The sequence below is a fragment of the Palaemon carinicauda genome, chromosome 11, assembly GCF_036898095.1.
Source record: "Palaemon carinicauda isolate YSFRI2023 chromosome 11, ASM3689809v2, whole genome shotgun sequence".
NCBI classification, from domain to species: domain Eukaryota; kingdom Metazoa; phylum Arthropoda; class Malacostraca; order Decapoda; family Palaemonidae; genus Palaemon; species Palaemon carinicauda.
The window spans coordinates 76141134-76167161 of record NC_090735.1 but is presented as its reverse complement, the minus strand read 5'-3'; the positions used below and the strand labels follow the sequence as shown (position 1 = coordinate 76167161).

Sequence of the window (26028 nt, the reverse complement as noted above, 5' to 3'; positions counted from 1 at the left end):
TGGTTGTGGTAACCTACTGGAAACGTCCCTGTCTAGTGATCTACCTGACTGGGGTTTTGGTCATGGTCAAGCTCTTTAGCATTTTGCAGTGTCTGCAACCTCCCTATCTTTGTGAGGTAAGGATGGGGTGTTAGGGATAGCCTATAGGTCTACCTGCTGAGCCATTACCTAGATCTGCTTGGTTCAAGCTTGAATGGACAGGTGACTTGGGCACTGATCATATATATTTATGCATAGTCTCAAGGGCATCGTCCGGCTAAGGCATTGTCACTATCCCTTGCCTCTGCTATTCATGATTGACCTTTAAACATTCACACTGATGAAATGAGTTTGGGAAAAAAAGAAGGTTGTTTCTCTATACAAGGTGAATTTGTATTTTGAGGATAGCCTTATAATCATCACATCCAAAGAAGTTAAATATCCATCTTTTTCCCCTTCGATTTAGAATTTCATGCTAGGCACTAGGGAACTGAAATTATTGAAGAAGACGGTAGGATCTCTCCAGGTGTTCATCTATAGTTAAATGCCCATACATCATTTCAAAGTTCTTGATGAATATCTCTCAAACTCCCTTATTGGTGAAAATATACCATGTGCTCACCTTGCCTGTCTTGTTGCTTGGTAATGAAATTGTGCGCAATATAAGAAGAAAATTGAATCGGCCTTTTGACATAGCAGCCTAGTGCTGTACATTGATGAACCAATCTGAGGATTCCACAAGTGCTTGTCTCTTTTGCAACCGATAAAGACTAATATACCGAGAAGAGCCTTCACCTCATTCGGATGTTTTGCTGATTGTAGATGTATGTTTTTTGAAAATGTATAGATTCAGCATCGCTTCTTTTGTTAGTCCAATGTACTTACCTTGAATAATGTCTTCATTCATCAACATCATCATCATTTTTTTTTCCCTGTGTCGGTCTATGAATGAAATTGCCAATATTATGAGTTGATCCCCTTGATGATCTTGTTGACTGAAGACAAGTATTTGCTTATTGGGATATTCTACTTACATTCACAAATGCTGGTAAATCATTGTTATTATTAATCCTTAGTATTCTTTTCTGTGTTGTATTTTGGGAGTAAGGATTACCAGCAGTATCATAAGGAGAATCCATGGGCGTATGAGGTACAGGTGGATTTAAATGGAAATAGAAAGGAGAATCAGAAACAATAATAGGTTGAGTTGGATCTGGCAAGGGAGATAGAGTCTGGGTCTCACTTGGTGAGCTTTTTCGCTTAGGAGGCGTTAACTACGCAGTTTCTTGGCCAAAGGTGACTTAAAATTCTTCAACTTCGTCACAATTCAATCTCTTTCACTTGACTGTGGCACGTAGTTTGTCTTCATATCTGATTTCCAATATTTAATTATCACTGTCGCACAATATATCCTATTCATCATCATCCACTTAACTTTCACTTTTATCACTTGTCAAAAGTGGAAGAACATCATAGAAATGTTATTAGTGCTGTTCATTAATACCCCCAACTCTTCAGGAGTCAAACAACTACTTACAGCAGGTTTCTTTCGTAACCTTCATTTACTCATTACTTTTGGTATTCTTTAGGAATGGGTGATATCTAACTGTTGAAAATAAAGGGCACTCGGCTTTCACTAAATAACTGCAAATATGCAAAAGTAGAATATCACGAAGTCAAATGTATTTAACCACAAAAGTTAACTCACACAAACAAGAACAAACTTTCACAAGCAGGGGCTAATTACCAACACCTAGGTATTGACTTCTCAAAATAAAATTGTCAATCAGTATTAAAAAAAAATATGTTGTAGCTAGTTACCAGGAATTGAATTGAAATCTCAATTACTATAATGCACGAGACACTAAAAGATTAACCAGACTATAAAATGAGGTAATAAGACATACTATTATTATGTCTTGGTACCCTATCAGAGAATGAAATTAATATTTTTTTCTTTTTAAGTTGATTCGACGTCTGTCATTGCTACTTAGGGTTAATAATTACCCCATGACAAAAGTACATTCACACTGTTCCAGAGTGAAATATACTCACAAATGTATAGTACATTAATACCATATTGGTGTAAAATATACGCCAACTATTAACTTTGTCATCACTTATGTGGGGTAATTTTCTTCCGGCACCCATCCTGCACGATGCTATGAGCGTGCCAGGGGTTCGACAATGCCTCTCACACAAAGACCATACAGAAGCATAAAGCTACCTGGTATTTAAACGAGTTGGTAACAAAGTCAACCCAGTGAACAAAAAGGCCAAACTAAGGGGGGTGAGAAAAATTTACCTCACATTTTTATATAACTATAGTTCTTCATGCATATAATAGTGCGCGTATTGTTTAAAAAAATACATTTTCTTATACAATTATAGTTCTCCATACATATAATACCAAAATTGATGTTACATCAAAATATTTACTTCCACATAACCATACTTCTTCATGAGCATAATAGTAAACCTAATGTTACGAAACAAATTTTATTTTCACATTATTATTATTATTATTATTATTATTATTATTATTATTATTATTATTATTATTATTATTATTATTATTATTATTATTATTATTAGCTAAGCTACAACACAAGTTGGGAATGTAGGATTCTATGAGCACAAGGAAAAATAGCCCAGTGAGAAAAGGAAACTTAATTTTGCAAAAAATCTATATTTTCATATAACTATTGTCCATCATGCCCATGATAGTGAAGTAATGATACAAAAAAAAAAAAAAAAAAAAATTATGTAACTATACTTCATCGTGCGCATACTGGACATTTTAAATTTTACAAACAAACTCTTTATCTTCTATATAACTATAGCTCTTCATACAAATAATATATTGCAAACAGTTCACTACTTTTTCTTGTAGCATAGTTTTGAAACAGCTCCAAGGAACGGTCAATAAAAGGTTCTTGGGTATGACACGTGTCCAAGTATCTATAACTAACACTATTTCCTCGACTTTGATGTCGATGAATCACGATTGTGTGAACAGGCGTTACCGTAGATAAACCAGTCATCGAAAAAGTATAATCTTCTAATCTATATGTTTTATTGGCTTTCTAATCAAAGGTTCCTAAGGTAAAAATATCAAATCCAAAATAGACTAATTATTCCCGTCATAGAACTACAAAAGTTGTCATAAACTTAGGTAAAAATGGTAAAGGTTAAAATTTAGACACCTTTTACATAAGACTGTGGGAATAAACATTAAAAAAAAAAAAATTTCCCTAAATCTAAAAACTCCGCTAAGAACTATAGATATAATAGTAATCTTTACTCTCCACATTTAACCACTGTAAAGAAATTAAATACTTGAAAAGGAGTGTCATACAATCGTTGATCCAAGTATTTTTCTTCTTTACCAAAAGGTTGCGCGTTTGTCAGTCAGTAATTAAATATCTTTTATGCCATTGTGGCTAATAGCCTGCAGGGTCGTATCCCTTCCAATTTCATTATATACCTCTGGAAAATCTTATTGGTATAAGAGATTTTTCACCAACCCTGCCATTTTTTTCCCTACATAAATCTTGTCTTTCTGTTTGGTACTCAATGATATACTTTTTGAGAAGTTATTTACCTATGACACATGCATAAAGCTAGTGTCTAACAAAAGTTTTCTTCTTAACCATAGTGGCTTGATTCAAGTAACTATTCTATGATATGTAATCCTGTGTGTGCTTTAAATTAGATTTTCTTTAAAACTATCCTACCCATCAGCGAATGATAAATAGAAAGAATTCTCACAATTTTAGGTCTCTCGCCCAAACTACAAACACTGTAATTTAGCTTCAAAATCCTAGAATAAAAAGAAAAAAAAAATATAAAATAAAATAAAGTAAAATAAAAACCTTAAACTAAATATCGGGAAAAATAGATCATCAGCAGTGAATCTCTATCAAAAGTGTGAGCATCCATATTGAAGGTAATTCCATATAGTGAGCCCTTCTTGTAATAAGAATTTGTTAGCGAAAATCATTTTTCTCCATTGATATTTGGAAGATATGTAGACTAACATCCTCAAACTTACATATCTTTAGCATGAACATTTATCTAATGGATACAACCACTAATGATCCTAACGTTGGCGTCCGTATCGGTTACTTATATAGCTACATATGAAACAACGCATTTCCTTTCTTTATGAAAAAGTTGGCAAGTAAAGGTTTCTATTGTTCTAAGAATATATTTAATACCAGTTTTCATATCATCTGTTAATCTGTCAAAGAGAATATTCTGTGAGTGTTTATGAAACTTTTTCTATGAATTAAACCTAACTCTATCCAACGTTCGCCTCTGGCAACTTTAAAAACCAGACATTGACAAAATTCTAGTTCCGTTAAGTTCTTTTACCATGATGCAGATGATAATAGGCACCATCATTCAATTAGTTCATTGCTCATGTTGTTTAATAGGCTGCACAGTTTTGCCCAAGCCATTTATTAAGATCCTCCTCAGGTATACCATCCACCATGTGGTGCTGAGTATGCAATTAATTCTAACAGTTTTGATATCTCTGAACACAGTAATCTAGAATGTACATTTTGGCTGTGAAATGCGGAGTTATCATCATAATTTCAGCGAATCAAAGGAAATTCACAGATTAAAAATTGATCCAAATCCTTCTGTGTATCTATGTTGATTTACTCGTAAGTCTAGTTTCATATATTAGCTTTTACTTATTTCTTTAACAAATTTATTTATCATAATTTGTCTTCATTTATTCTGTTACATTAGTTTTACTCTACTTTTCCCGTCCCTATATCTGGGCTTGGAGCATTACACTTTTCTAACTTGGTCTACAGCTTGGGTAGTAATAATGATAAGGAAAATACTTTCGATAATAACAATAAAATTAAGGTAATGACTGAATATCACTATGAAGTTGATATGATATACATTCAGATCATACATAGGAATTGGAAATTTCTTCTCAAATTCTTCCAAATAAGGAATGTTGCCTTCCTTGGTGGTTACGGATTACAGTTACCTTACGTTAGTCAATGACACTTGCATCACTCAAAAATGAATATTCAGGCAATTAACAGGGAAGAAATCAATTGGTCATATGTATAAAAAAAGAGATAGCATACCTCTGGCCAATAATAGATTTGGAATTTATTTTTATATAGGAATGTAAATCAAAGGACATGTGTGGATATTAACAGCAAATACATAATAATATCCTTTCAAAATTCTAATTGTCACATAAATAAACATGTACGAATTACACATGATTATTTACTATATTACATCACAAGTAAGGGTTGCACCACGAATCATTAATTCTTGTCCTATAAATTTGCTTTTCACCTCTTGATTATTATCCCAGTAAATAACAGATAAATATTTTATGCTAGTGTACGTGACCAGTCAAAATTGAGGTTAAATATTTAGATAGATGTGCACGCCCCCTTGGCACCTACCTTTACTAGGGTATGACTACTACCTCTCCCTCCAGCGGAAGGGCGGGGAGAGTTAAATGTGACTTGCTCTTTATTATATAGGGGAGATATAGCCTACATACAAAATTCTTTCGGGCTATCACTATATGAGGTTTGTGTTGTCAGTGATAAGGATGGAACGCTCACTAACATCCTTCAATACTCAACAGTATATGAATGTATCTTTAAAGATACTCAAAAGGATGCAGTAACAATTAGTCGAAGGTATACGCATTAGCAACAGCGACAGCTGGCAGTTCAAAACTAACAGAGGGAAATGTCTCAATGGCACATTCCTGGACATCTCTGATATTTACTATGTTTTTTTTTTTTTTTCTTTTCCCACCGTATGTTGTCTTAATCATTTTTTTTTTTTTATTATTCCAAGACTCAATTAGTTTATAATTATGATGAAGTTGATCATTTGTATAATACTATAAGATGAATGTTTTTTTCCCTTATATCTCTTTTAATATTTCTCCTTATTTTATAGTAAGAAATATTTTCTAAATTTTCGCGAATGCCTACCATTTTCTGATGAATATGTGTTTAAAATTTTTGTTTTTTAATTCTTAGTATGTTGCTCTTAAAATATACTGACCGTGGTTCCGCCTGAATTTATTTATTCTACTAGTATATGAAAACACACCATTTCTAATTACTCAACATAGAGTAGTCTATCAATATTATTACATTACATCAACTAATTACAATTTTAATTAGAAAAATTGTATTAGCTTTCCAATCACTTTATCAAAAGGAATTTCCAATATTTAGACTATTTTTTATTATTATCAAAAACAGTCTAATGTGTTTCTTATCGTGCTTCTAAAGAATTATAAGAATACTGACGAGTATCTTTTAAAGAATTTAGATAACATATAAATGAAAATAAAATAGGACAATGGTTCCTTATTTTACTGTAAAATAGTTTAAATCATAAGAGAAAAGGCAATTTTTTTCATAGGAATAAAACAGTTCTGAAGGGTATGGAGCTTCTATTTATGTCTGTATCTTAAAACTTTGCATGCGTACATCTTTGTTTTATGAAATTATAGGACAAAGATTATGCTATCAAATTGATATCGACCCTGTAATTATGCAAGATACCATTGAGTTAAGTGATAACTAAGAAGCGAGGCAAATACAACAAACTATATCTAAACAGATCTTGGGTTTATATACAAGCCTTTCCATGAAAGAACAGCACAATCATTCAAATACATTGATTCATGAACGTACACGCTTAAACAGGTTATCAGTTAAAGGGGAGAGCAATATCAATATATATGAAAACAGAAATACCATTAGAAGAGTACGAACGTGTGTGATACGTGTGCTTTACAGGGCTTCTCCCCTAAAAAGACATATATGTGAAATAGGGCACCCTGCTCTGACGAGGTGCACTGTAGGAGGGTCGTCTTGCAGGGGATTTGACGGTTTAAGGGCATCTTGGCCATGAATATTCAGTAAGGACACCTTCATTGCTTGACAGATCATGAGGAAAAGGCCCGTATAATGGGGTGTTAGAGGTGACTTGCTGGTGTCATTGCACAGAAAAACATGCCATGTATTAGGCAAATCTGTTGGTGTGTGTTGCTTCATTGGTGGTTTGGAAATCTATGGACATAGAGTAAATTTTCCCGAAATGTAATGTAGGCGCTGGAGATTGTCAAGGAGGTTGTAGAAGAATAAATAAATTGGTGGAGACGACCAACCATATTCAATTTCAACTGCTGAGACATCCAGGATCCAGGGCGTCTTTAGGAGTGGTCCTTAGTCCCAGGATGACCGAAGGAAGCTGAGTAAACCAGTTGGAGTCCTTGCAACGGGACATCAAAGCTGCTTTGGGATTGCGATGAAAACGTTCAACCATTCCATTGGCAGCAGGCTGTTGTCTGATGTAGAGTGATTCCCAGGAGATTTGCTAATGAACACCACAATTAAGAGATAAAAGTAGTACCCCTGTCAGAAATTATATGCTCAGGGATACCAAATCTCCCTATGGTATTCTATTCCTTGCAGAAGGCTGCTTCTTAAAGGGGACCTAACTTTAGGTCTTTTGGCTTGCCCTTGAGAGAGGTGTTGAGGGGGGCGAGAGTGGCATCGATGGCTGGCAGGAAATGGTGATAATAGTCAATCATGCCTAAGAATTCTTGCAGTGCATTGAGGGTCGAGGGCGTGGGAAAGTTCTAAATGGCTGCTACCTTCTCAGAGAGGAGGTGGACTCCCTCAAGAGTGATGCGGTGCCCCAAGAACGTTACTTTGTTGGCACCAAAGGCACACTTGTTCTTCTGTTATAGGTGGTAAAGCAGGATGCATAGGTGACGAAGGAGTTCCTCTTATGATGAAGAGACCATAAGTATGTCGTCCAGGTAACATACACAAAACGGGAGGTCCCCTAAGATGCCGTCCAAGAGAGGTTAAAAAGTGGCCCCAGCCTTACGAAAGCCAACACAGGTGTAATTGAAGGTGTATGTACCAAAAGGGGTGGTGATGGTGGTCTTGGGGATGTCCTGTAGGTTCATGGTTACCTGGTAATACCGTTCTGGAGGTTGAGCATAGAGAAAGCCTTCTCTTTGTGCAAGTAGGAGGTCACGTCGGTAATGTTGTGGAGGAGCTAGTGATATGGTTTTGTCTGCATGTTCAGGTGCCTGTATTCCCCACATGGACATAGAGAGCCATCTTTCTTCAGCTTGATTTGAGTGACGACCATGGGCTTGAGCCCTTTTGGCAAAGGTCAATTTCTTCCATTTCATCGAATGTTTGTTTATCAGCTGCCAAATGATCTGGTTCCAGACGCCTGAATCTGGCAAATTCAGGGGACCTCGTCGTCTTGATATTGTGATAAATGCCGTGTTTGGCGGGAATCATGGCCACTTGATGAAGTTCTGGATGGAAAAATTCCTGGTATGAACTGAGGAGATGAGCGTAGGCATCTGTAAGTGTGCTGATGTGGAGAGCGAGATCGGAGTGGGCTAGTTGGAGAGGTGTTGACAAGAAAGATTCAGTATTGAATAGCTGTTAGTGAGCAACATCCACCAGGAGGTGATAATATGAGAGAAAATCCTTGCCGTGAATTAGCAATGTGACATCAGCAATGAGAAACTTCCTATTATATTTGATGATTCCGAATGATAATGTGAGGTTCTTTTAACAATAGGTAGGGATCGCAGATCAATTGGCAGCTACTAGACGGACGTCAGCAAATTTAAACAAGCTACGTCGTGTCCTGGTGAGTGACCTTAGCAGAAGAAAAAGCAAGCACTCGCTTCTACCAAAATCGAATGCCCGTTCCTGCATCATGTAAAAAGTAAAGACAGGGGAAGCCACCGCCACATGCAATGGCCTACTTGCACTGTATTTATCCACTGACAACTGTTCAAACATTTCTTCACAGTAGCCCTGAATCTGGAGTGGGGCGTTGGTTAGGGTGTGAGCAAGTGGTGAGTGGTGAGCAGTTTTGTCACCCCTCTGGGATGTCACTGCATGGGCTTCCGTGTTCTATCACATTCATGTTAGCTTCGATGAATGTTGTATAATTGTCCACTTTGTTAGGATTGGAACCGTTGATGGAGGTTTTGAAGGTAGTGAAGTGGCTGTCCATAAGGGCAATGAATTTGGTTATCAGGTTCTTCATGGGCAAAATATCGAAATCGAGGATAGCAGAACTTACAAGGTCGGATAGGTGCAGTACCCAAAGGGCGCAAAGTAGATTAACTTCACGAGGAGAGCCATCTGCAGCAGGGTGCAGGGGGAGTGATACTGGTCATTTCTCTGAGGGCGAGCAAAGACTTTTGGTTCCCCAACAGTTGTTGAGAGAGCTGAAAAAGATTCACTGTGCGAGCAGCTGTCGATGGCGTGTACTGCTCTAGGATGTATGATTTGAGGGTGTTGTACATTATTGTAATGTCCCCTTGCTCGCACAGCCAATCGGAGATATCCGGGAAAGTGTCTTCAGGGATCGCCGCGAGTACATAGTCTGCTTTTGTGCTTGGCTGATTCATGCCCTTGATATGAAACTGGACCTCGCCACACTGAAATCAGTAGAATGCCTCTGTACTTGCAAAGAAGGTTAGTTTCATAACTGTGGCATTGATAGGAGAGTCAGTGTCGAAAGGGGGCATCATCACACAGTAAGTGAGGGGGAAAGCCAGAGGGAGCTGGTCACTCATGTTGCCACCAATGTGTGAGGTGCCAGTTAGGTGATAACTGAGAGGCGAAGTGAATATAACTATATTTCAACGGATCACGTTCCAAGAAAGAAATGCAAAAAATATTTGAAATACATTGATTCACAAACATACAGGCTCAATCAAGTTGTCAGTGGTAGGGGAGAGCAATATTGATTTATATAAAAAACAGAAATGCCGTTACAGCGTGTGTGTGATACACGTGCAGTACAGTACCGTCTATTATCAGACAATATTTATTTATCATCCTATGTATTTAGCAACTGATATTGTCTATGCTCTTAAATGACAATTATTACTAGGTCCCAGTTCCGGTTCGGGTATTTACAGTAGATAAACCAGTCACTCAAGTGAATGAAATAAAATAAGTAGTTAAGAGTTTAGTCAATCAAACATCACAATATTCATACCCAAATTTCTATCCTTTGAAACATCATTTTATGACCTTCTTCTTTGCATACAATAAATAACTGAATTTAGTGCATTATGATGTCCCCATTTCTTCATATAAAGCTAAATTCTGAATAACCTTGTTGGATTACAAAATTTATATAAGAGTTGTGAATTAATTTATATGTCTGTTTGTCTGCCATTCTATCTAGCTAGCGGGGTCTCTATTTGTAAAATAAAGTTGATGAAAAACACAGTTCTGTTCATGAGGTCATTCAGTTTTATAATCAGAGAGGCTGTAGACTTACACAGGACCGAATATCCCGGAAAAAGTATTTTTACCTTAATAAATCGTTAAGCCATTTACTTTCCCAAATTCTAAGACACTGGTGAATCTTTTGACATTACTCCCGTACCAACAAAACTACTCTAATAACATTAGTCTTTTTATTCTATGGATTTCCTGAATACCATTTGATTAAACCTTTGTTATCTGCTAGCAATGTTTGTCAATGAAAGAAAAATTACAAGAAAGTCATATATTTGCAGAATATCTATTACTGATAAGATTTTTCCTCCTTTCTTCTCTTTGGATACGGTGTCTACAGCCTGTAACATTCTTGTTGACAATGTGAGTGGAGTCTACACTCTAAGAAACCATGGTCGTCGGTCCAATTGTTCCATCACCGCCATCTTCCCAGCATCTGTCAGTCTCCTTCAGCTAGCAGTAGGCATCAACGGTGCCATTGTACCTAACAGGGCCGTCGAGACAGGAATACTAAGTAGGGTAAGTTATGTGGCAAACCAACATATACTTTTTTTTGTTTTTATGAACCAGGAAGAGTGACCAAATATGAATTATCAATTTCAGGCGGTACCAGACCTCTAAATTCTTTTTACTGTATGAATACTTCTTTTGATTTTTTTTTTCTTTTTTTTTTTGGGGGGGGGGGTTAGTTAGTAGAGTGCTTAGTAAAGTGCCCTTATTAAATGTGAAAAATATAAACAAAAGAAGTAGCATGACCTTTCATGATGGTGACTTAAGTTCATTTGATGATTTGAGGGAATTCGAGTCTTAATTCACTCCAACTTAGTATCGTGATCTTCTCAACACCATTCCGTTAGCCTATGACTTCGTTAGGGTTTCTACACTACTAAGCACCTTCTATCCCTTATATAGTTAACACTATTCTGATAACGTATTCATATACATTAGAAAGATCAATCTATTTAAGCCTGTAAGCTAATCAAGTAAACCTCTATTGAATCGTTATGGATGGTATGCTGTTATTGTGAGACATTCTGATGTAACCCGATATTTTATTTTATTTTATATATGAGACTTATTAAGTACTTTTTAAATTTCTTGCTCTTCAGGTATGATGTCATGAAAATATATAATTCATCTTTATTTGATAACAGTTCAGAAATTGTGTATACAAGCCCATATAGGAGAAAGAAATTTTTAAGGTGTATTATTTCTTTCCAAGCTGATCGTAAAACCCTAACTCTTTAGAGTTGCTATTTCGAGGAAGAGGGACCTTCTAGGTCTCTCTCTCTCTCTCTCTCTCTCTCTCTCTCTCTCTCTCTCTCTCTCTCTCTCTCTCTCTCTCTCTCTCTCTCTCTCTCTCGATTACAGCCTTCGCCCAAGTTATCAGAGGATCTAAAAATAGCATTGTCTATATATATTTTCTTGACTTTTTTATCTCGCTCAGAATTTTACGTCCTTTGTATGGACGGTAGAGAGGTTGGGAGAAGATAGTTGTCTGGAGGTCTCATGTGGATAGGAAAGGAATTTTAGGATATTTATCTGAAACGCAGTAGCTCATATATTGAATTTGTCAGTTTAACTGTTATTTTTCATCAGATGGTCTTTGATAGTCTTTTTCGTGTTTTCTCGTTAGTATTTACATAGCAATACTTTTCGGAACTTTACTAAGGTTGGTTGAAGATTTATTTTTCAGAAATTAAAACGATTAGAAAAATGGCAATAACAAACAAAATCCTCCAAATAACTAAAAACACTCATAAAAAAAAGAAATTAAACATGAAAAAAATCTGAGTGGACGTCTGGTACGTTGTTCGTTTGTTTACGATTACCCCCACCTTATGTGGGATACCGGCTCTCTGGCGTTGGCAGCATTAAAGGAAATGTTACTTGGAGAGAAAATGATTTCAGACTCAAATCATAAGACTCGTGTGTTGGGATAGAGGTTCCAGTAGCAAATTTATCAGCAAAAGCATTTGAGTAAATAGTAACGTGTATTTTAATTTTGAAGGGGGATATATTAATACAAATTAAAGTTATATGCTGGGCTATTGTGAGCATGTCTGGCTGTGAAAGGTCAAGAAAGAACACGGTAGGGTGACTGCTCCGTCCTTTCTGTGTCCATGAAAAGGAAAAAATGTTACAAAGAAGGTGCCCATCAGTAGGAGAGAAAATGTTATAGCAGAGAGTCCCGGGAAAATAGAAGATTGTTGGAATGAAAAAGAAAATTATGAGTTAGAGAACAGGATGGGGGCATGAATTATCCCAATAGAAAAGCTTGAGTGCTAGAAATAGTAAGAGCTACGAGTAATATTTAACATGGGTAGAGATAATGAGTGCAACACATAAAATTAATGTTAGAAGAAAAGGGGACGCCTAAAAAGGCAGAAAATAGCTTAGGTTCGAGAGTTAGTAACAGCAAAAAGTTTAGCTTGAGGTGGAGAAAAGAATTGAAGAATTAAGAGCATGAGAAAAAGTAAAGTTATAATAGAAATATTCATGGTAGGTGTATGTCGGTTAATAGATACCCACGCTTTTACCTAAAAATGAGTTTTTGGTAGAGAGACGATAAGGATTGTGTGTGGAGGAAGACAGGTGTCTTTGTTTTTATCTTTATTGATTAATTTTTTTTTTTTTTTTTTTTTTTTGTGAGAGAGAATAGGGAGGCTCGATCGCTTGCCAAGCAGAAGGCAGAGAATAAATTATCCGTAATTGGAGAGGATGAATAAGAATTGGGCGTGGTTATGTTTGCTGTGGGGAAAGGGAATGTAGGGGAAAAGAAAAACTCGAATGCGAGAAGTGAAAAAAATAGTAATTTAGAATTGTGTGAAGAGACTATGTGGAGTTATGTAAGGAAACCATCGATTTATATAGGGGACCATAGGTATGGCTAGTGAAGATTTGTGCGCAGGACAATTTCATTTTATTGTGAGAAGGAGCATAATTTAAGGAATGGATTGTAGCAATTATATATTTGTATAAGGTTGGGAGTATATTTACGTTAAAGATATCTCAGGGGGGGGAGGGGGGGAGGTGATAGGAACAGAGGAAGGATGTGTTTAGAATAGAAAAAATAGCCTGGAGAAAAATAGTAGGTTGGCGATTACACCAGCTATCCCGTTGAGATACTACCGGTCATTTTATTATTATTATTATTATTATTATTATTATTATTATTATTATTATTATTATTATTATTATTATTATTATTATTACTGGTCAGACAGTACTACATTAGATCCTTCTCTCTGGTTATGTTTCATTTTCCCTTTGCCTACACATACACCAAAACGTCTGGCCTATTCTTTACTTATTCTCCTCTATCCTCATATACCTGACAACACTGAGATTACCAAACAGTTCTTCTCTCAAAGGGGTTGACTGCTGCGCTGTAATTGTTCAGTGGTTACTTTCTTCTTGGCAAGGTAAGTAGCTCTTCTAGGAGAAGGACACTCCAAAATCAAACCATTGTTCTCTAGTCTTGGGTAGTGTCATAGCCTCTGTACAATGTTCTTCCACTATCTTGGGATTGAGTTCTCTTGCTTGAGGTACACTCGGGCACAGCATTCTATCTATTTATCTTCCTGTTATTTTGTTAAAATTTGTTATAGTTCACATAAAAAATATTTATTCTATTTTTGTTATTCTACTTAGAGTATTTATTTTAATTACTTCTATTATTATCTGGTATCCTTTCCTCACGGGGATGTTTTCCCGTTTGGAGCCCCTGGGCATATCTATAGCATCCTGCTTTTCCAACTAGGGTTGTATCTTGGCAAGTAATAATAATAATAATAATAATAATAATAATAATAATAATAATAATAATAATAATAGTTGCTTCAGGACAGTAAACACAGTGAGGCAAATAAGTATCACCCGGTAAAAGGTCTGTTTTCAGCAGCAATAACTGCCAGAAATAGAAATATCCAGGTCAAAGCCTATGAATTGTGACAGCTAGTTAGGGGGTTTTGTTTTTGGTGATGTCATGTTTGGTAAGATTAACTCTCTTTATTCCGTTTCGCAGATCAATATCCAGTAAGGTGATGTTGCCTTATTTAAAAAATCTTCTGAAAATTATTATTTGTCTCTTGGTTTCTTAGAGAGGGTTACAAAGTTTTGCTAATTATCAAGTTTCAGATAGATCTGCTACTTCCATTAACTGGATTTCCTATTGATTTGTGAATGTGAAAAATCTAAGGTTCTGATGGCGGTAATCAAATGATGATTTGCAGTGTTGCATTTGTTTTTAAGTGCTTGAATAGCACCTCTGGAATCAGTATGATTTGTAGTGTTCCCTGCTTTGAGAAGGAGTTGTCTGGTGCATTTACAATGGCAACTAGCTAACTTTGAAGAATAGACGCATTGTTAAAGAATCTCCAGTTGTTTACACATGACTCAGAGGAGATACAAGCTGCAGTTCCAGGAATCCCGTGATCAACTGAACCATCAGTGAAATAGATATTTGGTGAGTGGGTATTATCTACGCCGGTTTTGCTGCTGTTTTCATTTGAAGAGGTGTGCAGAGGGCTTTGCAAAATAGGACTGTGACATATGTATCAACTGACTCGGGAAACCATGGAAGAGGAGGAATGTAATTTTCATGTATATTCTCTTTCATTTTAAAGAGTGCAGTCTTTTATTATTATTATTATTATTATTATTATTATTATTATTATTATTATTATTATTATTATTATTATTATTATTGTTATTATTATTATTATTATTATCAGTAACTAAGCTGCTTTCTACTTGCAGCAGATGGATGCTATTTGTCGAGGGCGTCCACGTCCAACAAGGAAATATAGCCTTGCGAGGAAGGCAAACAAGGAAATAAATAAACTACAAGAAAAATAATGCTCTATCAAATTAAAATAATTCAACAACAGTAACAACATTAAAATATTTATTTATTTATAAACTATAAAAGCTTAGAAAAACAAGATGAGAAATATATTAGAACAGTGTGCCCGAGTACCTCAAGCAAGATAACTCTACTCTTAGAGTGTGGAAGACCATAGTACAGAGGCTATGACACTACCCAAAACTAGAGAACGGTGGTTTGATTTTAGGGTGTCCTTCTCCTAGATGAGCTGCTTACCATAACTGAAGAGTCGCTTCTACCGTTACCAAAAGGAAAATAGCCACTAAACAATTTCAGTACACTAGTTAACCTATTGATTGAAGAAGAATTGTTTGGTAATCTCAGTGTTGTGAGGTGTATGAGGACAGAGGAGAGTGTGGAAAGAATGGGCCAGACTATTCGGTATACTGTGTATGTAGATAAAGGAAAAAAGGAGCCGTAACCAGAGAAAGTGGAATTAACATAGTACTGTCTGACCAATCAAAGGACCCAATAACTTCCTAGCAGTAGTATCTCCTCATATTCTTCTGACGGTTTCTAGCAGGCTTCCAAAATAGTTTTTAAGAAGGTCAGCTTCTTCATAAAGGCTGGTAGTCCTGATTTTGAAAGGAAAGTTTCTGTTGGTTTTAAGGGTTTTGACGATGATGGAGCATACTCTTATATCTAATTTATTTGCCATGGATACATGGTTTGTTTTGTTCCGTACAAGAGTCTGGTCAACATATGGGAACTTATGATGATCTACATTGTATTATTTTATATGAATTCTAGGGAAGTTATAGGGATAGAAAAGAGACAGGTAGTTACAGGAGCTGCAAATTCAACCTGAGATCCACAGACCATGTAAATTCTTATATTTTTTCCGTTGGATCATGTTATATGAATGTGGATCATTCAATAATTCAATAATTTTCACTGCGTCTTGATCAAGAGGAGAGACAATTATGTTTCCGTGAAGGTTACTAACGGTTTGACCGAAGTAGATACATACATACATACATACATACATACATACATACATACATACATACATACATACATACATGCTGTACATACATACATACATATACGGTAAAGATGCGAAACTGTTTGGTGGTGAGAGTGGCTATGAATTTAGTGTCAAATGATGGTTAATTATAGATGACAGCATTACCTAGACAAAGTGATGAGACGATACAGATCCGGCAAAGAAAAAAACAAATAAGTATCTGTGGTAGGATACATGAAGGATGTTAGGAGTGTGGTAATGAAAATTAAGAAAAACCAGGAGTATAGAAAAATTTCAATGGGTATGGATGGTGTGAGAAAAGAATTAGTTCAGTTTTTTTATCATTTAAAAGTAAATGAAATCCACGAAGACAGCATGAAATTCGAGAGGAAATACAAATTAGATAAAATGCTTTGAATTGCATTGCAGAAGCCTAGCACATATAGGAGAAATTTTTGGAAGACCTTTATCTCCCTCAGACATAGTTTCTAAGTGAATTGATGTTCTTACTGCTCCTCCAGTGCTTCCCGAAAGTGGATTTTCAGCTTTCATGTCAGATAAGGCCTCCAAAGCTTTCCATGTTTTTCTTCTTTATAAAGTATATGACCAGTTTAAATGGATTGTACAAGATCATCAACCCTGTGTGCCTCGAGGATAAAATAGGAATAGCAATGCTCTCTTCCTACATTATTTAATTACCTGTATAAGTATTTTCTTCAGTTGAAGCTGTCCATTGCATATACAAGCGGCAACTTCAGATAAACATTTGTTTTCTGTGAGATAGATACCATTTATTCCATTACTGCCAAAATTCAAAACGGATGCCCTTTATCTAGAAAATGCATATTTTGAAGGAATTTCTTCCAATATTGACTATATTATTCGATATAATGCATTACGCAAGCCCAAAATTGAAATATTGACTATAAAATATGTAAAATGTTTGGCTGTGTATGTAAACAAAACATCATAAATACTGAAAATCCAAGATGGCTCCCATTTTATTTGATTGTTGATATCTTTGGTTTCTGGGATGAAAGAAATATATCCTCAAAATGAAATCCTATGTTTTGAAGGTCGAGGATTTTTCGTTTTAAAGCCAGTACCTTCTTTGAGACTCTTATTTCAAACTGATTAATAATTATGATTAATTAATAATTTTTCTCTCAGGCGAATGCTTATTCTAATTCCCTGTCATCTAAATTTATGACATTGGTTTAGAAATGTTGATGACTAGCCTATATTGTTTTATAGTTTAACTCTTGGCAGATTGTTTTCAGTTTTCAATCGCTTCAATTCATAGATGTTATTTATTTGCAATGGTATTCACGAATTAAGATAATTATCCTAATTAGTTTTGTACAATCATCTAGTCTACTGGAGGCCTGGGTTGAAAGTAAAATGCTTGGTCCTGGTATACCTACAGTAGAATAAGTCCTCCCTGAGAAAGGCAAGTTATACTCAAAAGCAATAAAATGTAAACCCAACTTCAAATACTGGTGGGTTTGCATGGATATGGTAAAGACACTAATGATGTGCTCTGGTAACTAGAGGGAAGGCAGTTGAGAACTTGACTTGCTTGCCTTCCAGAAAATGCTTCCCTATTTCATGATATATGATCACAAGTTATACACACTGGAGCACAATTTACATAAATACAATGCACCACCTTCCTTCGGAAGTCAAGAAAGAATTTGATCCTGTCCAGTGCCAAGAAAGGCTCATTGGTATCAGAAAGTAGAGAGGCATTATCATTTACATAACCAAATAGATAGGCGCTCTCTTATAACCTACAGTCAAAGGTTTCCAATGAAAGAAAATGCTGTTTATGGTCTGGATAATGATGATGAGGATGACTGCTCGTAAAACAAATCCTTAATAGAAAGCGGAACACAAGACAACTGTTATGAGGTTATTCCCCTAATCTCACTGAAGTTATTCAATTTATTTTCAGATGAGGCATGTGGTGAACTACAGAATATTGCCACAAAGGACACTGACATAAAGGAAATTGAAAATTACTCATTAAGTGCACACTTATAAGGCTATGAGAAGTTGAATGGCTTCATTCAAGAAAGGTTCAGCGTTTCCGAGTAGATCAAGTTATGAGGTTCTGTATTCATAAAGATTCAAGACAAAAAGGTATTGATAACTGCAACAAAGCAAATAGGAAAATTATCCAGTACTTGATTGCTACAAAGTGGCTAGTGTGTAAACCTGTCAGAAATACTGATGCGGGAATTTTTTACAGTACCTCGAGCTCTAGCTGAGACAAATGTTAGACTTCAATCTGCATCAGAAGCAAACTTGCCTCAAGTACTCACTTCAGGAATTCAATGTCCCCTCACTATAGGCACAGTAGACCTTATGGACATAGCAACACTCATATGATGGTCAAGGAATGGCTTGTTGTATTTGGGAACCACTTAAAGCAGGCACATTTGGAGAACAAGGTGAATTGTTCATTGGAGCTGTTCTTCAAGGAGGAAAACTATTTAAATGAAATGATATAATAAGACATATATTACCAGAAATCCATCAAAAAGAGAACAAGGACACAACGTGGTCAAGCATAAGTGGAGATCCGGCGTTTGATTGCAGGTAGGGATGTGCCACTCCCGGCAAAGTGGGATACTCTTACGATTCACCCTGAAAACAAGATAGGCTTTGCCAATTTTCTTTTACAACCATTGATGTTGAAGTTTTCAGAAAACAAAGCTGTTTTGGTATTTATTGAATTCTTCTTAGAAGAGCAGGAGGAGTCTTTGGATCTACTAGATGTGGACACAGACAATCTCAAAGATAGATACGAGAGTCATATACAAGTATTATTCTGAAATTCAATTCTCTAGTATTATGATAGAGGCATGTGACATAGATGTACTGGTATTATACTTATATATATATATATATATATATATATATATATATATATATATATATATATATATATATATATATATATATATATATATATATATATGCATATATATGTATATATAAATATATATATATATATATATATATATATATATATATATATATATATATATATATATATACCTATCTGTATAAATAGATATACGTATATATATATATATATATATATATATATATATATATATATATATATATATATATATATATATGTGTGTGTGTGTGTGTGTGTGTTAAATATATATATATATATATATATATATATATATATATATATATATATATATGTATGTATATATATGTATATATACATATATATATATATATATATATATATATATATATATATATATATATATATATATATATATATATATGTATATGTATATGAGCAAATGTATGATAATTTTGACTGTAATAAAAGTGAGTTTTACACTTCCAAGTATTGAGCAATAAATAGATATTTTATCGAATTAAGTTTACTCTTAGAATGACATACGCTAAATGGAAGTCATATCAGCACATCCATCGAGGCAGGACTGTTCAAGTAAATGAGGGCCTATAACTCGAAATCAGCACGAAAATAGATAGTAGACTTAGCCATTGTCTACAAGTACTTTCGAGTTTATTTCATATTTGCTGAACCCCTAGCCATCCCTTCAACAAAGTTGAGCAACGCTGCACCACCTCAGTATGTCGAAAGTTGGCCACTAAGAAAGGTCAGAGACCGACTGTTTGTCCCCCTTTACTATTCAGGAAGCAGGGCAGAAAGCTAGTAACTTCGCCTTTTAAAGATTGGCTAAAAAGACGGGCACCCCCTTTTATATACTTCAACTAGAGAGTTATTGAGTCCTTTGACTGGCAAGACAGTACTTAACACTGGATCACTCCCTCTGGTTACGGCTAATTTTCCTTTACCTACACATACACTGTATAGCAGTGATTCTTAAACTGGGGGGCGCGCCGCCAGGAGCTTCCAAGGGGGGGGGGGGGGGCGCAAGCAGGGCTGCTAGATGGTGTCATTTTTTTTTTTTTTTTTTTGTAATATCATTTGCAAAATAGTAAAAAATATTATCACTGCTTCAATATGTTTTTTTTAATTATCATCTCAAAACATGCCTAAAACTCAATTAATAAATGTCAAAAGTTATCAAAGTGACACGTGAGGCTAACCCTCAGATGAGAGCGGTCAGAGAAATGTTTCCTCAGGAACTGAACTCGTCTCGTACCACCTTATTGCTCATCTCACCCGCTCTTATAATATCAAAGGCTTGCAGTCGTCTGGCTCAGTCTGGCAAACGAAAAAGTGAGGACTCTCAAGTCATCCATAATATATTTCAACTATTATAAAGTACTGGTAATTACTACATTACTTTTAATGTATTTAGTGTACTTCTGATTTAGAAGTATTTTTTTCTTTTTTGGGGGGGGTATGTTTACTGTATGTTCATTCATTCCTTTTTTAGCTGTTTTACTATTTTAGATAAGTTATGTGCAGTATCAAAAATCTAAATGTGTGTGTAACACGTGAATGAGCAGAAAAATTTGTTCATATCATGGTATGACTTATCAGCTTATGCGAATGTATTGTACGTTATCATTATTTCACCTGCATAATATATTTGTTTCATTTGATATACCTATAACTAGGGTGTTCATTTATTTGAAGTGTGAAAAGGGCTTTGGATATGCATTAGGCATATAAGCCAGTGACCAGATTTTAGAAATTGAAATTAGTGGCATTACACAACACACACATAATATATATATATATATATATATATATATATATATATATATATATATATATATATATATATATATATATATATATATATATATATATATATATATACACACACACACATATATATATATATATATATATATATATATATATATATATATATATAATATATATATATATATATTATATATATATAATATATATATGTATATATATTACATATATATATATATATATATATATATATATATATATATATATATATATATATATATATATATATATATGTATATATAAATATATATTAGTATATTATATATATATATATATATATACATATATATATATATATATATATATATATATATATATATATATATATATATATATATATATATATATATATAATAAATGTACTTGAATAACTAAGATATATATAATTATACAGTATATGCATTTTGAATCCTCATAAACGTGAAGATGTTAAGAAATTATTGTGAAGCAGGGTTCTCAGCATTAGTAAGAATCAAAACGAAGTAAAGAACTAAGCTTGATGTGGCAAGTGATCTCCGATGTGCACTGAGCCGAACACCACAAAATATTCCCCGACTAATTGCTCAAAAGAGCCAGGATCACCCATCCCACTGATAAGTAGCACTAAGTCAAAAAGGCCACTGGCTATAATTCACTTTTTCTATAATATTATAAGCAGTTAAAATAGTAACAATGAAAATAAAAATGTAGTAATTATGATGTCTTTTGTTTTATAATGCTACATAGATATGGATAAATTAATAACTAAGGATGATGTGTAATATTTTTTGATGTGGTCATGATCCATGAATGATTTTATTATGAGTAAAAATTATGTTTATTTTTGCAGTAATTAGTATTTTTTCTAGTATTTTCCATCAATGTAATGACTGTAATCTGAATAATGCTAAACCTGTTTGAAAAAAAGATTAAGATAAACAAATTTTTCATCATATATTTATTTTACCCATTTTCTATAAACAATGTTTATTTTATTGAAATATAGTACAGTGAATTCTATAAAAAATTAACAGCAATGAAATATAAATCTATCATTCATGCATATACTCACATAACCAATGAAGTATATTAGCATACAAAACGCAACATATTGTTTATGAAAACAATACATACATACATACGGTACTTTCTAGTTTGGCAAAAATTTCAAGGATGGAGAGGGGGGGGGGGGGCATGGAGTCTCTGCTTAATGCAGAAGGGGGGCACGAGGCAAAAAAGTTTAAGAACCACTGCTGTATAGTGTAGCCTATTCTTTCCCCATTCTCTTCTGTCCTCCTACACTTGATAACATTGGGATTACCAAAGAATTCTTCTTCACTCAAGGGGTTAACTACTGCACTGTTAATTTTCAGTGGAAACTTTCCTCTTGGTTTGGGTAAAAGAGATTTTTTAGCCGTGGCAAGCAGCCCATTCTAGAAGGACACTCCTAACTCAAACCATACTTCTCCAGCCTGGGGTAGTGCCACAAGCCACTCTACCATGGTCTCCTACTTTTCTCTTGCTTGAGGCTGCACTAGAGCACACTATCCTATCTTGTTTTAACTTCCTCTTGTTTTTATTTCATTTTTTATAGTTTACATATGAAAGTTCTATTTTAATGTTGTTACTGCTCTGAAAGTATTATTTTTTTTTATTACTTCTCTAGTAGTATATCTATTTTCTTGGTTCCTTTCCTCACTTGGCTAATTTTCCCTGTTGGAGCCCTTGTGATTATAGAATCATGTTTTATACATATAGGGTTGTAGCTTAGATAATAATAATAATAATAATAATAATAATAATAATAATAATAATAATAATAATAATAATAATAATAATAATAATAATAATAATAATAATATAGTTTTGCATATTCTTAATTTCAACTGATTTATATACGTTTGAAAATTAACGGTAATTCAATTGATCGAACTCGGATAAAAGTTGTATTTTGTTTTCAAATCGAGATAACATATTTTATTCAATTTTTAATTTCATGCCTTGTTTACTCTTGAAGTATATGTCATCTATTACCATAAATAAATAGCCCCTGTAACGAATGTACATTACTAAACAACACCATATACAAAATCATTTTTGGGAGAAACCTCTGAGTGTGCATAAGAGATACCATTATTATGGTCAGTATACTGTAAGTACATACAGTCGAGTAGGTCTCTACCGCGTACTTATTTCAACAACGGTTTATGGTGTACTTTTGCCAATTAAGTTGTAAATATCCAATAATCCGTCCAGGAAAGAAAATCCATCTTTAGACCACACTTACCACAATGGATGACAATTTTAAAATATGAAAGACATTTCAGAATTTTAATATTAGGTCAACAAAAATATACCTATGCACGATTATGTTGAAAATAGTTCTGAATGGTATTCTTGGTAAACAATAAACACCATTTTAGTTGTATGCATAGAGTAATTAGGCTAGAATATAATTCACAAATATTTCTTTAATAGCGATTCATGTAAAGTTTCTGGTGAATTACTTTAAATAACTATTTTAGAGAATACTAATTACTATATATATATATATATATATATATATATATATATATATATATATATATATATATATATATATATATATATATTTATATATATATATATATATATATATATATATATATATATATATATATATATATTATATATATATATAGTGTTTATAGAATGATTGAACTTTTGGCCACAAAAAAATGACTTTAATTGGCGGGGAAACGTTAAAACAAATCAGGCTTGACCGTAGTCACTCTAGGCTAAGAGTAGCTTCCTGAAGAACAAATGATACGAGTAGATTTGAATATGCAGAAGCAGAATAATAAATAAATATCTAACATAATATATATTAAGGAAGAAACAACAAATGAAAGCTGAGAGATGCTTAACAAAGCAATTGTTCTTGGGTTTACTATCAAGTTAATTATCAATACGAAAACTGCATATAGTTCAAAACACATATAAGACAGTAAAGCATTTAAAGCATCATCGTATCGCTATTTGCGCTGTTTGGAATAAGCTCTGTTCATACAAACTAATTTTTCCAATGCAATGATAATAGTGATAACATTAACAGTTATATCAAGTGATATTCCTAAATGGAATGTAACATTAACTATAACCGTTTCAGAAGGCTCCATGTCTTAAAAAAAAAAAAAAAAAAAAAAAAAAAACTATATTACATCTGTGGCTTAGAACATTTGCTGAAAGGTTTTCTACGATGTAGGTTTTAATTTTTTTTTTTTTTTTTTTTTTTTTTTTGTGAATATTGTTTCAAATGGGTCAATACTTGAATAAAAATTAATGTGCATTCTTTTTCTCGTTTGCCTTCCCGTTGAATATTTGTCGGCCGGATGATGACGGTGATTGTTGATGGCATCCCGTCGTTGGAGCAGTGTCAAAAGCGAGGTGCCAGAGACTACGTGCAGATAGGAGGTGGACAGGGTTTAGATGCCTCCAACATGGAAGTGGAAGATTCCGTCTGTGGCCTGGACTCAAATCCTCGTAAGTAACAACTTAATACCGAGTAGGTGGTTGTCCTTTCTTAAACTAAGAAATTAATGCTTTGTTAAAAAGGTAGCGTGAATTATCTGAAAGACACTTCTTCGCAGAATTGTGAGTTCATCAATAAGAATTTTATAGGCACATGTGGACCTTTCAAATTAGCTCATTTCTATTTCTTTAACTCGTTTGATTATCAAAATCAGTGGATTTTATTACAGAATAATCACGAGGTTCATAACATTTCAGTATGAATATACAAGTATAATATATGAGTCGACTTATATTCTTCTCTTATGAAACAATACGACTTCCTGACTAAATCCCCCCACATCTACGAACAGTGTCGAAGATACTATATATTTTGCAAATATTAGATTTATCTTTTTTCCCAGAAATTATCACTATTTCCTTTATTCTTGATTTGGATCTCAGATACAAGAAGAAAACAAAGTTTTCTCTGAATGCCTCAGCAGTTTCAGGAGATTCGGGAGTTATGCACAGTAAAGAATAAGATGTAAATGTTTCCACATTACAGAAGAGAGAGAGAGAGAGAGAGAGAGAGAGAGAGAGAGAGAGAGAGAGAGAGAGAGAGAGAGAGAGAGAGAGAGAGAGAGAGAGAGAGAGAGAGAGAGAGAGAGAGAGAGTTACAAGGATGTCTCAAATACCTTTTAGTCCATCCAAGGAAACTCCATTCGCTCTTTGGTGGAGCAATTAGTTTAAACATTCTGAGATTTTTTATGATCTTATCAAATTTATACTGTAATTACGTTTTGCTATAAGTCTGTTTTATGTACTTGCTAGTTTGTAGGGTAAAGAAATTACCGCATTGGGTGGTGTTGTATCTTTTCAATTCCAGTTTGTATCCGTTGCCTCTGGACTGGTTTGTGCTAAGCGTAAATAGAGTGTTATAATCTACATTTGCTATTTCTTTAAAAATTTTGAATGCCCTCCACCTATATCAAATTTATCTGAATGTTGCAACTAGTTTGGTGGCCCTAGTTTTTACTGCTTTCAACCTATCTTCATCCCTCTGAATACTTGGAGCTCAGAATTGGACTCCCTATCTTGAACAGGGTCTTACCATTGAGTGTACAGCTGTAGTACAATGTCTTTGTTTCTGTATTAGAATTGTCTCTTTATGTAACCTATTAGTTTTTGTGCTTATCTTTTCAGCTTTAATGCTCTGTTTGGTGAACTTCAAATCTTTGCGAATAATAATGCCGAGATCTTCCTACTGATCCACAGTATTTATTTCGTTACCCAGTCGTCAGTATTCTGTTTGTGGGTTACTATAACCTATGTTCATCACTGCCTATCCCACAGTTGAAAGGCATTTGCCATTTTCTGGACAACTCTCCTAACTTAATTATTTCCTCTCGTGAGGCTTCTTCGTTTTTTGAATTCGTAGCATTTATGCCTAGTTTAGTATCATCGGAAAATTTGGCTATTCTAATAGTTAACCCTAAATCTATTTCGTTAATGTAAATCAGAAATCCACTCTAAAGCCCCCCTGACACTTGCACGCATTCGTGGCACACACTGGCACGCATTCGTGGCACGCACTGGCACGCATTGATGCGCGAACTCGCGTGAACGAGCCGTGAAAATGTCGTGAACAGTGCGGGAACTCGCGTGC

The 26028-nt window shown here is 34.3% G+C and overlaps 1 protein-coding gene across 1 annotated transcript in view; it reads left to right on the top strand.

The window, feature by feature from the left end:
* Positions 1 to 26028, top strand: part of LOC137649337 (corticotropin-releasing factor-binding protein) — a gene marked incomplete at its 5' end in the record, with an annotated part of 300484 nt that overhangs the window by 251435 nt on the left and 23021 nt on the right. Inside the window, 2 exons of the mRNA XM_068382319.1 lie at positions 10639 to 10817; positions 24284 to 24392. Coding sequence (XP_068238420.1) covers positions 10639 to 10817; positions 24284 to 24392 — 288 coding nt within the window. The remainder of the gene's footprint in view (positions 1 to 10638; positions 10818 to 24283; positions 24393 to 26028) is intronic.